This window comes from Cucurbita pepo, chromosome 14 (assembly GCF_057944985.1).
Source record: "Cucurbita pepo subsp. pepo isolate OVF chromosome 14, ASM5794498v1, whole genome shotgun sequence".
NCBI lineage: Eukaryota > Viridiplantae > Streptophyta > Magnoliopsida > Cucurbitales > Cucurbitaceae > Cucurbita > Cucurbita pepo.
Genome location: NC_141811.1, coordinates 9,364,379 through 9,378,598, shown reverse-complemented (window position 1 = coordinate 9,378,598; position 14,220 = coordinate 9,364,379). Strand labels below are relative to the sequence as shown.

At 34.2% G+C, this 14,220-nt stretch overlaps 1 protein-coding gene and 1 pseudogene across 2 annotated transcripts; one reads left to right on the top strand and one right to left on the bottom strand.

Moving 5' to 3' along the window:
• The first annotated feature begins 4,572 nt into the window (after positions 1–4,572).
• LOC111810499 (GDSL esterase/lipase At5g55050) lies at positions 4,573–8,338 on the top strand. Of its 2 annotated transcripts, none has more exons than XM_087117349.1 (5): positions 4,573–4,870; positions 5,983–6,140; positions 6,307–6,540; positions 7,696–7,945; positions 8,034–8,338. In XM_087117349.1, exons 1-5 carry the CDS (start codon positions 4,636–4,638, stop codon positions 8,252–8,254), a joined length of 1,098 nt encoding a protein of 365 aa, XP_086973475.1. In that variant the 5' UTR covers positions 4,573–4,635; the 3' UTR covers positions 8,255–8,338. The 2 variants fall into 2 exon arrangements, with proteins under 2 accessions (XP_086973475.1, XP_023552975.2); XM_023697207.2 differs by having other exon boundaries at positions 4,576–4,870; positions 6,004–6,140; positions 8,034–8,332.
• Positions 8,339–11,414: 3,076 nt separating this feature from the next.
• LOC147789527 (18S ribosomal RNA) lies at positions 11,415–12,314 on the bottom strand (annotated as a pseudogene; the record flags this gene model as incomplete).
• Positions 12,315–14,220: the final 1,906 nt, after the last annotated feature.

Below are 14,220 nucleotides of genomic sequence, written 5' to 3'. Positions count from 1 at the left end.
TTCCTTTCTTATTTACCGTTAATTTTTTACAGATAAATTTTATTTACGAATCTTTCATTTCTTCTTTCCATCTTTCCTTTCTTATTTACCTATTAATTTTTTTTCACCTATTCTTCTCTTTTCCTCTTTGTTCTGTGTTTACTTCCTATCTTCTTTGTTTTTTATATCTGTTTTGTATTTTTTTATTCTGTTCACAAATATTTGCCTCATTTATTCAGGTTATTTTCTATAACCTAACATCATAACCAAAAATCTAAATAATGTGCAAGCGAACAGGTTATTTTCTATAACCTAACATCATAACCAAAAATCTAAATAACGTGCAAGCGAACAAGAGATCTAATTTTGAATAATTAGACAAAGGGAAAGAAGATAAATGAAAATGAGATATGAAATATGACTTACAGTAATAACAAAGCAAGATCTCTCTCCAACAATTAAATCTACAGCTATCCTTGTAAATCTGGTTGTTGGTATTTTTTTCTTTCATTTTTTTTTTTGTAGGAACCACCGAATGCATCCTGTATTCTGGATTTGTGAGTTGGTTGAGGAGAGATAGTCTATGCATCATGTATTCTGGATTAAGATTTTGACTGGTGAGGTGGTTGAGGAGAGATAGTTTGGGAGGGGAGGAGGGGTGAGTGGAAAGTAGTTGAGGGAAAATTATTATTTTAATTATTTAATTATTTACTTATTATTATTATTATTATTATTATTGGGTCGTTACATCATACCATAGAATTCTACTCTGGAAATTGGTTAGTTTTGCATAAAATAATTTAAACTTACGCCTAATAATTTAAACTAGTTAGGCTAATTATGCATAAATACTTTAAATTTGACTTCAAAAATTTAAACTAGCTAAAAGGTTGCCATACTAACCAGATCAGCCAAATGCTAGTCTTGAGTGTATCAGGACCAAATTGGATCAGCCAAATGCTAGTCTTGAGTCGTCAGAAAGTGTATTCTCCAACCAGCTTTGAACCATACAAGTGACCTCCCTTTTAATATTGCTCTTTGTAATTTAATTTTGCGTCAGGAGTCCAACTCAAGCCTCATGCTACTACATTTTTAAGATAAGGCAAGACACCCCTGTAAGGCTGACAGAGACACGCAACCTGACAGAGACACGCAACCTGATCGCTTGTGGATGTATATAATAAAATGATGTAAAATTCACAAGAATAAGTGCAAGTATATGTTGGATCGATATGACAACCCTAGAGGAGGTGAATAGGGTTTAAATCATGTAATTATTACTTTCTTTTTTTTTTAATAACAATAAAACTTATACCATGCAATAAAACATAACAATAATTTAGAATTTAAATAGGAAAATAGTTAGAAAATATAACACGTTAGTATTATAGTGGGTTCGGTCAAACTCGACCTACTCCACTTCCCAAGCGCCTCTTGGAAATTTGAATAAAACTTTCTGACTTTTTCCTCGGATCAGAGCCAACCGCTACACTGCTCTTTTTACAAGTGCAAGAGCAAACTCAATCCTTTCCACGGCTCAGGATCAAACTGGTACACCGCTCTTTTTACGAGTTCAAGAGCAAACTCAATCCTTTCCACGGCTTAGGATCAAACCGGTACAACTGTCTGAAATTTTATAAAAACACACCACACCACAACTCTCTGAAGTAGTAGATTTACAATTTTCTCACACAACAATAGACATGTTCCTCAGAATAAGATAAACAAGAAATAAAATTGGAAACTTGTAGAGAGCAACAATGGAGGCTTTTTTTAAAAAAAAGTTTAGATCGAAGAAACTATGGAGCTTGTGTATGGTGAAATATTCTGTGTTGTGTTCTGAAAAATATGAAGAGGTGGGTTTAAATAGTGATCAAGTTGTAAAAATAGGAATTTATACGGACCACTAAAACGTGAACTGAAACGTAGACTACGAAAAATAATATTTATTTATTTTTAAATTTATCATAAAAAATTATAGAATACATTTTTTCATTTAAATATATATATATATATTATATATATATTATTTTAAATAAATATTAAAAACATTTTAAATTCATTTTTATTATATATATTATTTTAAATAAATATTAAAAACATTTTAAATTCATTTTTATTATATATATATAAACATATTTAAATGTAATAATATAATAAAAAATGTTAATGAAAACCATTGTTACTAAAAAAGTTTTATAAATATAATTGAAATCATTATAAATACTCAATTTAAAAGTGAATTAAAAGTTTTATAAATCTAATTCAAATCGTTATAGTATTTGAAATAATTTTATAATTCAAATAATTTTCTTTCTTAAAACATTTTTCAGATAGATAAATGTATAATTTCTTTCATTTTTATAAATGTAATCGAAATGAATTTATAATTCAAATACTTCTCTTTTAATTTAAAAGTAAAAGAAACTTTTATAAATGTAATTGAAAATTCCACCATTTGTTACTCTACTAAAGTTATAAATGTCATACTTCAATTGGTCTATGATGTCAATTTTACCGCTAGTCTATGATGTCAATTTTATCACCACATCATCATGTCAGGTATCTTGTTTTGAATTTGATTGGTCCATGATGTCAATTTTGCCGCCACATCATCACGTCGGGTATCTTGTTTTGACTGAAACTTCTTCGTTTTATCTCTAATTTGAGTGAACCAAAAAAGACGTTGAAATCGTTATTCCCAACCTTACACTGTGGACAAAATACTGAGAATTGTTAATAATTGAAGGTAGGTTTGTTATCATCAAAACATCAATTAATGAATTAATTTGAGATTAAGGGCCAAAAAAAATTAATTAATTAATTTGAGATTAAGGGCCAAAAAGCCAACAATAGACACTATCACAACTTAATAAGTAAATTATCGATACCATAGGCAACCTATCTTTTTGGTTAATTTAATCACTGGAAATTAGGTGAGTTTTTTTTTGTAACATTCAAGTGGGCGTTGATGATTTTAACTACTTAAACAAAACTAAAACAGAGTGTCACTACCGTCTAAAAACAGAAAATGATGAGAAAATCAACTATAATGAGGAAGGTTCGGCTAAGAGAGATTAAATAGATAAGTTGTTGAGTTTTGTGGTAGATTTTAGTTCCTTCTAATAGATTACCAAGCGGTAGATTTTAGTTCCTTTTAATAGATTCACAAGCCCACTCTCGAGGGTCATGAATGGTAATTATTTCCATAATCGTTGTAATTTCTATTAACAAGGCTCTACGAGAGAATTATTCCTAACCCTTCTATTACCCTTCAACAAGTCTCCTTGCTATGGAACTAGAATATTAAAGAGGATTTCATTGCTCCCTCTCTTCTCCCGGATAAGAGAACAACTATGTGTGTAAAAGTAACTAATTAAACACACATGTAAATCATTAACAATAACTCTTTAATAAACTAAAATCATACCGTCAACATACTTAAACTATATAAAACTCTCTCGTCTCCCCTATAAAGTTTAGCTCTCCATACAAACTGAATTAAACAGAGGAATCCGCATCTCAATCATGTAAAATTGATGGAATAAGAAAAGAGAATAAGGAAATGGAGAGTTATCTCGGTTTGTTGTCGTTCGTCAATGGAAGTTCCCTTCTCTTGACCTCTCACGCCCACCTCTTTGCCCTAATCAATCTTGTTGGTATCATTTTCCTTCTGCTGTCAACCGCAGCTGGATTAGGGTTTTCTTTTTCTTCTCTGGTTTCACAGCAGTTCACTGCATTAGAGGCTGCTACTGTGTAATTCGATTTTTCTCCCCAAGTGTGGCTCCCTCCTCTTGGTCTTCTTTTTTCCTTTTATATTGAGCATGGGTTCCTTTTAGGGTCGAAAAGGAATAAGTAATCCACATATGATGTTCCTCATTGGGTAGTCGATGACTCACTTGGACTGCGATTTAAAATTTCCATGTCATCCCCCATTTGTTTCCAAATTTGCTACTCCCTCGTGTTTTAGTATAAATGTCTGAAATTTTAGCACATAACTCAATTAAATGTACAACTAAGATCGATTTATGCCAAATCATATTTTTTTTCATGTTGAACGGCAATAAACGATTTCATGCTCACTAAGTAGAATAAATGGGGTAATAAATGAGAAAATGGTGAATAAGAGTGCAATATTAACTACAAAAACACTTGATATGACTCTACTTTTAGAGAGTTATTACAACTCCAAGTCCGTGACACACACATAGGATAAGTTCGCATTTTAAATTTAATAGTATAGGTTAGTATAGAGTGAGTTATATTTGCATTTGATAATAGTATAGATTGGTATATGTTAAGTTGTATTATATTTAATAAAATATAGGTTGGGTTGCATTTATATTTAATAAAGTATAGGTCAGTATAAATTGAATCGTATTTATATTTAATAAATTAGAGGTTAGTATTGAGCATTTAATTCAATAACATCTTTCTTTCCTTCTTTATATTTGTTTATGAATTTATAATAATAATAGTTCATTAAAGTAATTGGAAAATTTAGGGTAGTTAATTGACAGGGAAACAGGAAACACAGGTAATAAAGATTATTGGTGAAAAAAATAAATCCCATTTCCCAAGTGGGCTTTGTAAGTGTGGTGTATTTATATATATAAAACTGAAAAATATAGAGAGAATATTGAAGTGTTTCTAGCAATGGCTTCAAACTTCTCCTTCTTCTTGACTTTGTTGAGTAACTATTTGACATTTTTGGAGGCCGCTTTGGTTCCAGCCATGTATGTGTTCGGAGACTCTTTACTGGACGTTGGCAACAATAATTATCTTAATTTTTCTGCTCCCAAAGCCAACTTTTATCCTAATGGCATCGACTTTCCCACCCGGAACCCCACCGGAAGATTCTGTAACGGCAAGAATCCTTCAGATTTTCTCGGTATGTTTTATTTTTGTTGTTCTGTAATTGCTACCATGCTTTTTTTTTCTTTTTTTCTTTTTTTTTATTTTGGTATTAATCTTTAACTAAAATGGGATATTTATTTTGGGAAATGGAAAAATAATAAGTTTAAAAACTTTGAGGGGATCTCCAAAGGGAAAGTCCCTAGTAGTGGGGCTTGGATCGTTACAAATGGTATCAGAGCCAAACACTGGACTATAAGTCAGCGAGGAGGTTGTTCTTCGAAGGGGGTAGACACGAGGCGGAGTGCCAATAAGGATGCTGAGCCCCGAAGTAGGGTGGATTTGGTGGGGGGTCCCACATTGATTGGAGAAAGGAACGAGTGTTAGCGTCGAGGGTAGACACGAGGCAATGTGCCAGTAACAACGCTGAGCTTCGAAGGGGGTGGATTTGGTGGGGTCCCACATTGATTGAAGAAAGGAACGATTATCAGTGAGGACGTTGGGCCCTGAAAGGAGATGGATTGTGAGATGGGAGTGGATTTGGTGAGGGTCCAATATCGATTGGAGAAAGGAACGATTACCCGTGAGGAAGCTGAGTTATGAAGAGGGTGGATTGTGAGATCTCACGTTAGTTGGGGAAGAGAAAATTTTTGAAAGGAAACTCAAAAAGAAAACAAAAAAAAGACAATATCTACTAGCAGTGAATTTGAATCGTTACATATTTGAACAACCGTACGTTGTCTCAGTAAATATGTTAGATATGGAAAATAAATGGAGCTTCGCCTATATGGCTCGTAATTAAATATGAGTCTTTGTTTCATTCACCAACCTTCTTACAAGAAAACCAAACAAAATTGATGAGACATTTAATGCGGCAAGGGAGCCTTCAACCAACTTATCGTACGTTGGGTGTTGGCGTAGCTCATAAATTTTTTAGTTGTTTAAAGATCGACTAAAATAATAAAAATATTTTTAAATTTTGCTAGATTTTTAAAACTCTCAATAATATTTTTATATTAATGTAAATTATTAATATTTTGTTTAAAAATATACTTGAACTATCAAAAATATTTTTAAAGTATTATCAAAGTTAAATGTTTTTTTTTTTAATGAACTCTTGTGATTTTTCATATATTAATTAATTGATAGATTGTTTTTTACATGGAGTAGCTGAAAAGGTGGGGTTAACCAGTGCGCCGTCGTATCTTTCGATTATTAAGAATAAAAACCGTACATACAAATTCAACATCGGCGTCAACTTTGCCTCTGGAGGAGCCACAATCATTCCTCAATCAAATCACATATTTGTAAGTAACAAATAAAATCTTTTAAACTTAAATTACAATTCAAGAAAAATATAGAAAATATAAATAATACGATTATAAAAGTCATTTAAACTAATTTGAGAGGGAAGCTTTGTGCTTCCTTGCATCCTTTAGGTCTTCATTCTAACGCTATCACTAATTATTGTAGGTTACATCAATATCACTGACTAAACAAGTGGCGTTCTACGGCTCAGTTTACGAAGCATTAGTGAAAGATTTGGGAGTGAATAATGCAAAGGAACATGCATCCAAATCTCTATATTTGATAGAAATTGGAAGCAATGACATATTTGAGTACTTTGGATCATCCAACCTTCGCAAAACCTACACTCCTCCCCAATATGTGGACCTAATGTGTTGCCATTTCGAGAAGCAATTAAAGGTACTCTATGCCTAATTTATTTTATAAGAAAGCAATCATTATTATACCTTATTGATGCACAATTGAGCAAAGAGAACACACACTTGATTTGCACGTAATGTATCTGTAAAACATGATGACATGATTTGCAAAGCTTAAATAAAAAAGGGAGGAAACTCTTAGCAAACTTTAGGGTTTGAAAATGAGAACTCGAGTTCTCTTGAATAGCTTTGTTGGAGTGAATTTACTTCTTCTGCTTTCTTCGTAGAGTAGACAAACATCCTTTTTGTTTCAAGTCGAGATGAACAACTTACCATTAGTCTAACTTAATTAGATTCCTCAAGTTTCGAGCTTTATATTCAAAACTTATTGAATATGATATAAAATTTCTTTCGAACTTTGATTTATATATAATTAAACAAAATTTAAATGTAAAACAAACTTACCTTTTAAGTATAATTTTGTGGGTCTTTAATCTTCTTGTTCTTCAAATCCAACCAAACAAAATCTCTACCACAATATATTTCCGGCTATGAATAGAATACAAAACCATGAGTGGTGGGAACATCTGGAAAGAAAAAACCACTAGAGATATTGAAAGAGAGAAATTTCACGATACTCTTTAATTATTTTAAGGAGGAGACGTGTCTTTGGTTCAATCCAAGGGTCTTCTTAGGTAAGAACTTTTTCTAAAAATTAAACAATCATTAACAACAAAATGTATCCATATATTATATGTTGGGATAAGGAGTGTGATGCCTAAATCTGGTAGAGATATATTTGAAAAATATTTCGTAAAGATTGATAGAGATATATATGATAGATATTTGGTAAAGATTTGATAGAGATATGATTATATCTCGTAGTTTAAACACTAAATTGAAACCATATATATATACCAATGCTCTCAAAACTTACTTATCTTCATTCTCTATATTCTATCTTTGTTGTATACTTGAAGTCATCCATATAAAACCTTTAGCCAATATTCTTCATTATATTTTCTCTCTCCTATTCTTTGTATTCATCTTGATCGAGTGTGTGCGTTGTTGAGCGATTCTAACAATTGGTATCAGAGCTAACAACTGGTATCCATCCTAACATTATAAACTATTTATATTTATATTTGCACAGCATACTCAAAATTACACTAATAATCTAAGATTTTTCACGTAGCGATTGTATGAAAAGGGAGGGCGTAAATTGGTGGTAATTGGTGTGGGGGTAATTGGATGCACTCCAGCAATGAGATACAAAAGCATCACAGGAGCATGTAATTCCGAAATGAATTGGATGGCATTTGTGTACAATCAACATCTCATATCACTGCTTAAGAGACTCAAGGATGAGTTATTAGGGTTTCATTTTGCATACTTCGATGGCTTCTCGATCATGCTTACCTCCATTCACAAACCCTCTTCTTTTGGTATGCCATATTCTCTATCTCCTTCTTCCTTTTAATTCTTGGAGGCTTAAAAAAAGTTATCTTCTTTGACTTCATTTTTGGGTTGCAGGATTTAGTGAAGTTAAAGCAGCGTGTTGTGGGTCTGGTAGACTGAACGCTGAACTGGCTTGCATTCCAAAGGTATCTTATTGTAACAATAGAGACGAGCATTTGTTTTGGGATAGATACCATCCAACACAACAAGCTCATCGCTTTTTTTCTGATTTAATATTCAATGGCCCACCAACGTACACTTTTCCCATCAATGTTCAAACCCTTGTAGCTATTTAATCAATCAACTTTTGAGGCATAACTTTGAGATAACTTGTGTATGAACTATAACACTTCATTATTCTTGTAGCTTCTCTCTTTTTAAATGGTAAAGGAATGGTTTGATTTTTTGACATAATATAGAAAAAAAATGATTGAAAAATATTGATATTCATCGCGTTTAAACTTGTTCAGTGATCCTCAATAATTAAAAAGCTAACAAGAAATCTAGAGAAGATAATAGACATTGTGTGTAACACGCCGAAGTAAGGGCAAAAGAAACTCAAAAAAGTTTAAGTTGCTCATCTAAAATCCAAAAGAGGTAAGGAAAAGAATTAAGACATTCAAACCCGTATAAGCTTTTAAGAAAGTCATTTCAATACCCTAACAAGTAATTTTAGGGAGTCAAAGTCACATGAAAAAGTAAGCATAAAGAAAAAAATTCAATTTCCAATTTTGAAGGAACTTTGGAGATTTTGAATTCCTTACTCAAAATGGTCAACAAGAAGTAAATATAATTTTTTTTTTTTTAAGTTCCAATTTTTTAGAAAATAATAATAAAATATTTAAAAAATGAAAAATTATCAAAATATCCTTGAACTGTGAAGTAATTAGGAAAATTGCATGGATCAGACAATCAGATCCGCCCCATTTAGCCGTCCTTAGAAAATCTTTGAGGCACACCTCATCACATCCAAGGACTAGAATTTAAAATGGAGGTCGATTGCTTTCTAATTAGAGAGGATATTTTCAACATAAAATATAAAAAAAACCCAGACTCCAATGATTCTAGAGGTTTCAAGTCAGTTTAAGCTCCCTCTATAAAGTATAAGTATGGGCTTTCATTTGGAAAAAGAATCGAGCGAAGTCGAGCTTTCAATCGTGATTTATAGCCATTGAAATTTTGGTTTTCCTACTCCCACGTTTCTTCCAAATTCGAGAGTCATATCCACCATTTTCATTCAAACATGTTCCTACGTCTTCTAAATAAGATTACCCACAAGTTTGTGAAGGAATCGAGTGTTGAATCCCCAAACACTAATTTCCAACACGGATTGCCATTGAAGGAGCTCAAAGGAAACTTAAAAATCCCATCTCATCAAGGAAAACCTATCCCATTCGATTTCTACACCTTCAAGGAGCATTTCCATAGAAGACCATAAAGGCTAACAAGTCCCGGAGCTTGCCCAATTGAAGAAATTTGTTTGCGGGTACAAATTGCGGGTAATGATCGATTCCCATATAAGTCCATTTTTCTTCAAATTTAGTCTTCTTTTAACTTAAGAGGATTAAGATGAGTAACTTTGATGAAGAAATCGAGAGCTAAAACGTCTTAGATCAAGTTGCCCAAGAAAGTGGAATTCTGTGTTTTTCGGTGAATTGCAGTCCAAGGAACAATTTTTAAAATTAAGGCCACACATTTAAAGACGTACCTCCAAAACAATTCCTTTAGCTAGGGAGAAGAATAAGGAAGAAATTCTATAAATAAATTGGGCTTTCAAAAGCGCTAGAATCGACTGTCCAATAAAAATTATCTGAGTTGAGCTCCGACGAGGAAAAGGATTTCCATCAAACTTTGGAGGTGAATATGTAACAGCCCTAGATTTTAACGAATCTAAAGTCGATGCCATCTTCATCACATAACCTCTTATGTAGAAATACTCGTTTAAAAATATCTTCATAAACACGGGAATGGACTTGCATGTTTTAAAAAGTTTTTAAAGCAACATAATGAACTATTAAGTAAAACAAAATATTAAAATCGAAAAACATCCTATACTAATCTATGGTCTAAGAGTTTAAATGTAGCTATCCTATGCATGTGCCGGTCTTTATTTGTGATGCCATTGTCAATCGTATAGGGGTGCCTCGCCTTTATCTGAAAAATAGAAGTAGCACATGACTTGAGTACTTTAAGAAATACTGAATAAGAGACCCCATTATTGAGGTTAGGGAATGCAAACACATGCAACTCATGATTAAGAACCAAGAGTTAAAACCATCGTAGAGGTGGCCTCTAGTCCGGACAAAATTGGTTGTATAGTACTTCCCTACACACAACCACATGTGTGAGCATGAGTCCACCAGGCAGTTCGCACCCCCTAGGCCCATCATAGTCGGGCTAGTTGTCTGTAGCTGGACGCCGAAGGTTAGTAAAACCTCAAATATCATGCAAAACATGACGATGATGATGATCACCATCATATTGTATGCGTCCGTACTCATAATCATAAATGGGGAGGTAACCCAATGTAAATGTATAAACAGTATGCATGAGGGCCCTATGGTTTTCATCTTAAATCATTATTATGACACAACCCTATACATCATTCGTATATTACTTTAGGTAACATGCATATATTGGTTTCATACATTCATCGTCATTAACATCATTAGGGTTATTTGTTAGAAAACTCTTCATCATAATGCAACATTTCTTTTTCTAATTTGCTTCCAATTTTATTTCTTTTACATCTTACTTGAGAGAGATGCTTCTAATTTTTTATTTCTTTTTCTAATTTGCTTCCAATTTTATTTCTTTTTCATCTTATTTGAGAGAGAAGTTTATTGTAGTGTACACAAATATTTGTGAGTGATGAAAGTAAATCTATTCTTTTAAAGAGTGGTGGTGTGTTCCTACAAAAATTCAGACACTAGTTTTATTTCTTTTTCATCTTATTTGAGAGAGATGTTTATTGTATTGTGTGGAAATAGTTGTGAGTGATCAAATTGTAAATCTATGAGAGTTGTGGTGTGTTCCTACAAAAATTGAGACACTTGTACCGATTTGATCCTGAGTCGTGGAAAGGATTGAGTTTGCTTTTGAACTCGTAAAAAAACCGGTATAGTGGTTGGACTCTAATCCGAAGAAAGAGTCGGTGTAGTGGTTGGGCTCTAATCCGAAGAAAGAGTCGGTGTAGTGGTTGGGCGAGAAAGGTTTATTCAAATTGGTCTTTAATATGAAGAAAGAGTCGATGTAGTAGTTGGGCTCTAATCTGAATAAATAGTCGAGAAAGATTTATTCAAATTCACAAGAGTCGCTTGTGGATAACTCTTTCCTATTTAATTTCAAAATTATTAATAAATCCTATTTAATTTTAAAATTATAATTAAGATTTATGGCATCTTTCTAAGTTTTTATTTATAATTGTTTAGGGTTATTTTTACAACTATTTTATTGTATTAATTATCATATTCTACTCTTTTTTTTTTTTTTTGTTTTTAGTCATAATTTGAAAAATTAATCACATTTAAATAATTTAATTTTATTATTAAAACCCTATTCACTCCCTAGGGTTGCCATATTGATCTAACACTAATTTCTTCAAAAATAAAAGAGCCAGAGGCACGACTCGACCAGTTAAGGCCAGGAGCGCATCGCCGACAGAAGGGACGAGCCAATCGGTGCTCACCATAGGTGGACTGATCGACGCAACCCAAGGTCCAACTACGAGCTTTTTAACTGCAACAACTTAAATATACGCTATTGGAGCTAAAATTACTGCAGCTGCTGGCACCAGACTTCCCCTCCAATTGATCCTCGTTAAGGGATTTAGATTGTACTCATTCCAATTACCAGACTCGAACAGTCCGGTATTGTTATTTATTATCACTACCTCCCTATATTAGGATTGGGTAATTTGCGCGCCTACAGCCTTCCTTGGATGTGGTAGCCGTTTCTCAAGCTCCCTCTCAAGAATTCAACCCTAATTCTCCGTCACCTGTCACCACTATAGTAGGTTAGTATCCTACCATCGAAAGTTGATAGGGCAGAAATTGGAATGATGCGTCATCGACACGATGGTTGTGCGATTCGTCGAGTTATCATGAATCATCAGAGCAACGGGCATTGCATGCGTCGACCTTTTATCTAATAATGCATCCCTTCCAGAAGTTGGGGATTGTTACACATATTAGCTCTAGAATTACTACGGTTATCCGAGTAGCAAATACCATCAAACAAACTATAACGAATTTAATGAACCATTCCCAGTTTCACAGTCTGAATTAGTTCATACTTACACATGCATGGCTTAATCTTTGAGACAAGCATATGACTACTGGCAGGATCAACCAGGTAGCATTCCGACACAACTTTGCATACCACTTGCCACCACATTTCACCATCTCCCCCTCCCAAGAGAGTGTGAGAGACGCAACAATGGGGGCAATGCGGGAGCAAGCGTCATTCCTTCATGCTTCATTTACCAATACATAGGCAACATGTTTGAGGGCTTTTCCTAGCACATCATGCCACCAAATGCACGGCATCCGAGAGTGAAAGCAACTGAGATGCATTTCGCGACAAGCCATGCAAAGGTTGAAGTGATATGCGAAGTGAGCTTCTAAATTCATCATGCACCCAACAAAGGGTGCTGATAGAAAGGGACTAACAAGACTCAATGCTACCTGTGCATGAGGTAATCTATGCAAGAATTGATGGACCACGGTCACTCAAAATACTTTGGGACACACCAATGAGGAGGAGATGGAGACTACAGTTTGATGCCCGAGCATCAAGCCTATAGACCCAAGCAACCAAATCACCACTCGTGCGCCGTTCGCTAAAATGAGCTTGGACGATGATCGACTATTCACACTCGCCGCAAGAGGGGGTGCAAATTCATCGTGCGAAGCCAAGCCAAAAAGGTCGTGTGCGGTCAAGCCATCAACCATCGTCAAGCCAGCCCAAGTTAGAAGGCAACATTCGGTGCTTAACGAGGCTCATGTCGCACGCCCAAAGGCACTTGACACTGCCCCACCGTGCATGTTTCATCGTCGTACCAATCATCAACCATCCTCAAGCCAACCTAAGTTAGAAGGCAACATCGCAACATTCGGTGCTCAACGAGGCTCATGTTGCACGCCCAAAGGCACTTGACACTGCCCCACCGTGCATGTTCTGCCAAAACATAGGGCTGGGACAAGGATGGGCCAGAGGCATCACCACAACGTCACACACTCAACGAGGTTCAACGGATGACCGAACGCACCCAGCTCCACCCTACCTTACATGTTTCATCGTTGTACTAGCCATAAACAATCCTCAAGCCAACCCAAGTTAGAAGGCAACATTCCGTGCTCAACGAGTCTCATGTTGCACACCCAAAGGCATTTGACACCGCCCCATCGAGCATGTTCTGCCACCACGCAGCCTTGAAAACAAAGGGTTGGCCCAAGGAAGGGAGGTATACCACAACAACGTCCCACACTCAACGAGGTTCATGCCGCACGCCCAAAAGAAACTGACACCACCCCCACCTTGCATGTTTAATAATCGTATCAGCATCAACCATCCTCAAGCCAAACCAAGTTAGAAGGCAACATTGCAACATTTTGTGTTCAACGACACTCATGTCACACGCCCAAAGGCTCCTGACATCACCTCACTGTTGGCTTTTTGGCCCTTGATCTCACTTTAATTAATTTCAATCAATTAATTGATGTTTTGATGATAACAAACCTACTTTTAATTATTAACTATTTTCACTATTTTGAACTGTCCACAGTATAAGGTCGGGAATAACGATTTCAACGACTTTTCAATTACTCAAATCAGAGCTAAAACGAAGAAATTACAATCGAGACAACATACCCGACGTGATGATGTGTCAGTAAAATCAAAATGATGGACAAATCAAAATATATCGAAGTATGACATTTATAATTTTGGGAGAGTAACCAATGGTGGAGTTTTTTCTTATTATTATATTTTTAAATAAAGTTATTTTTACAAAATATAAATTTGAATCTAACCGTTACTCACATCGATTTTTATTATTACTATATTATATTATTATATTATTATATTTTAAAATTTTGGTAGTTACTCACATAGTTTTTATTATTATTATATTATTATATTTATAATAAATTTTGAATGTCATTTGACCGTTACTCACATAACTTTTTATTATTATTATATTAAATTTTTGAAATAAATGAATTTAGAAAATTTTCTTATTTATTTACTTTTAATCTCCACC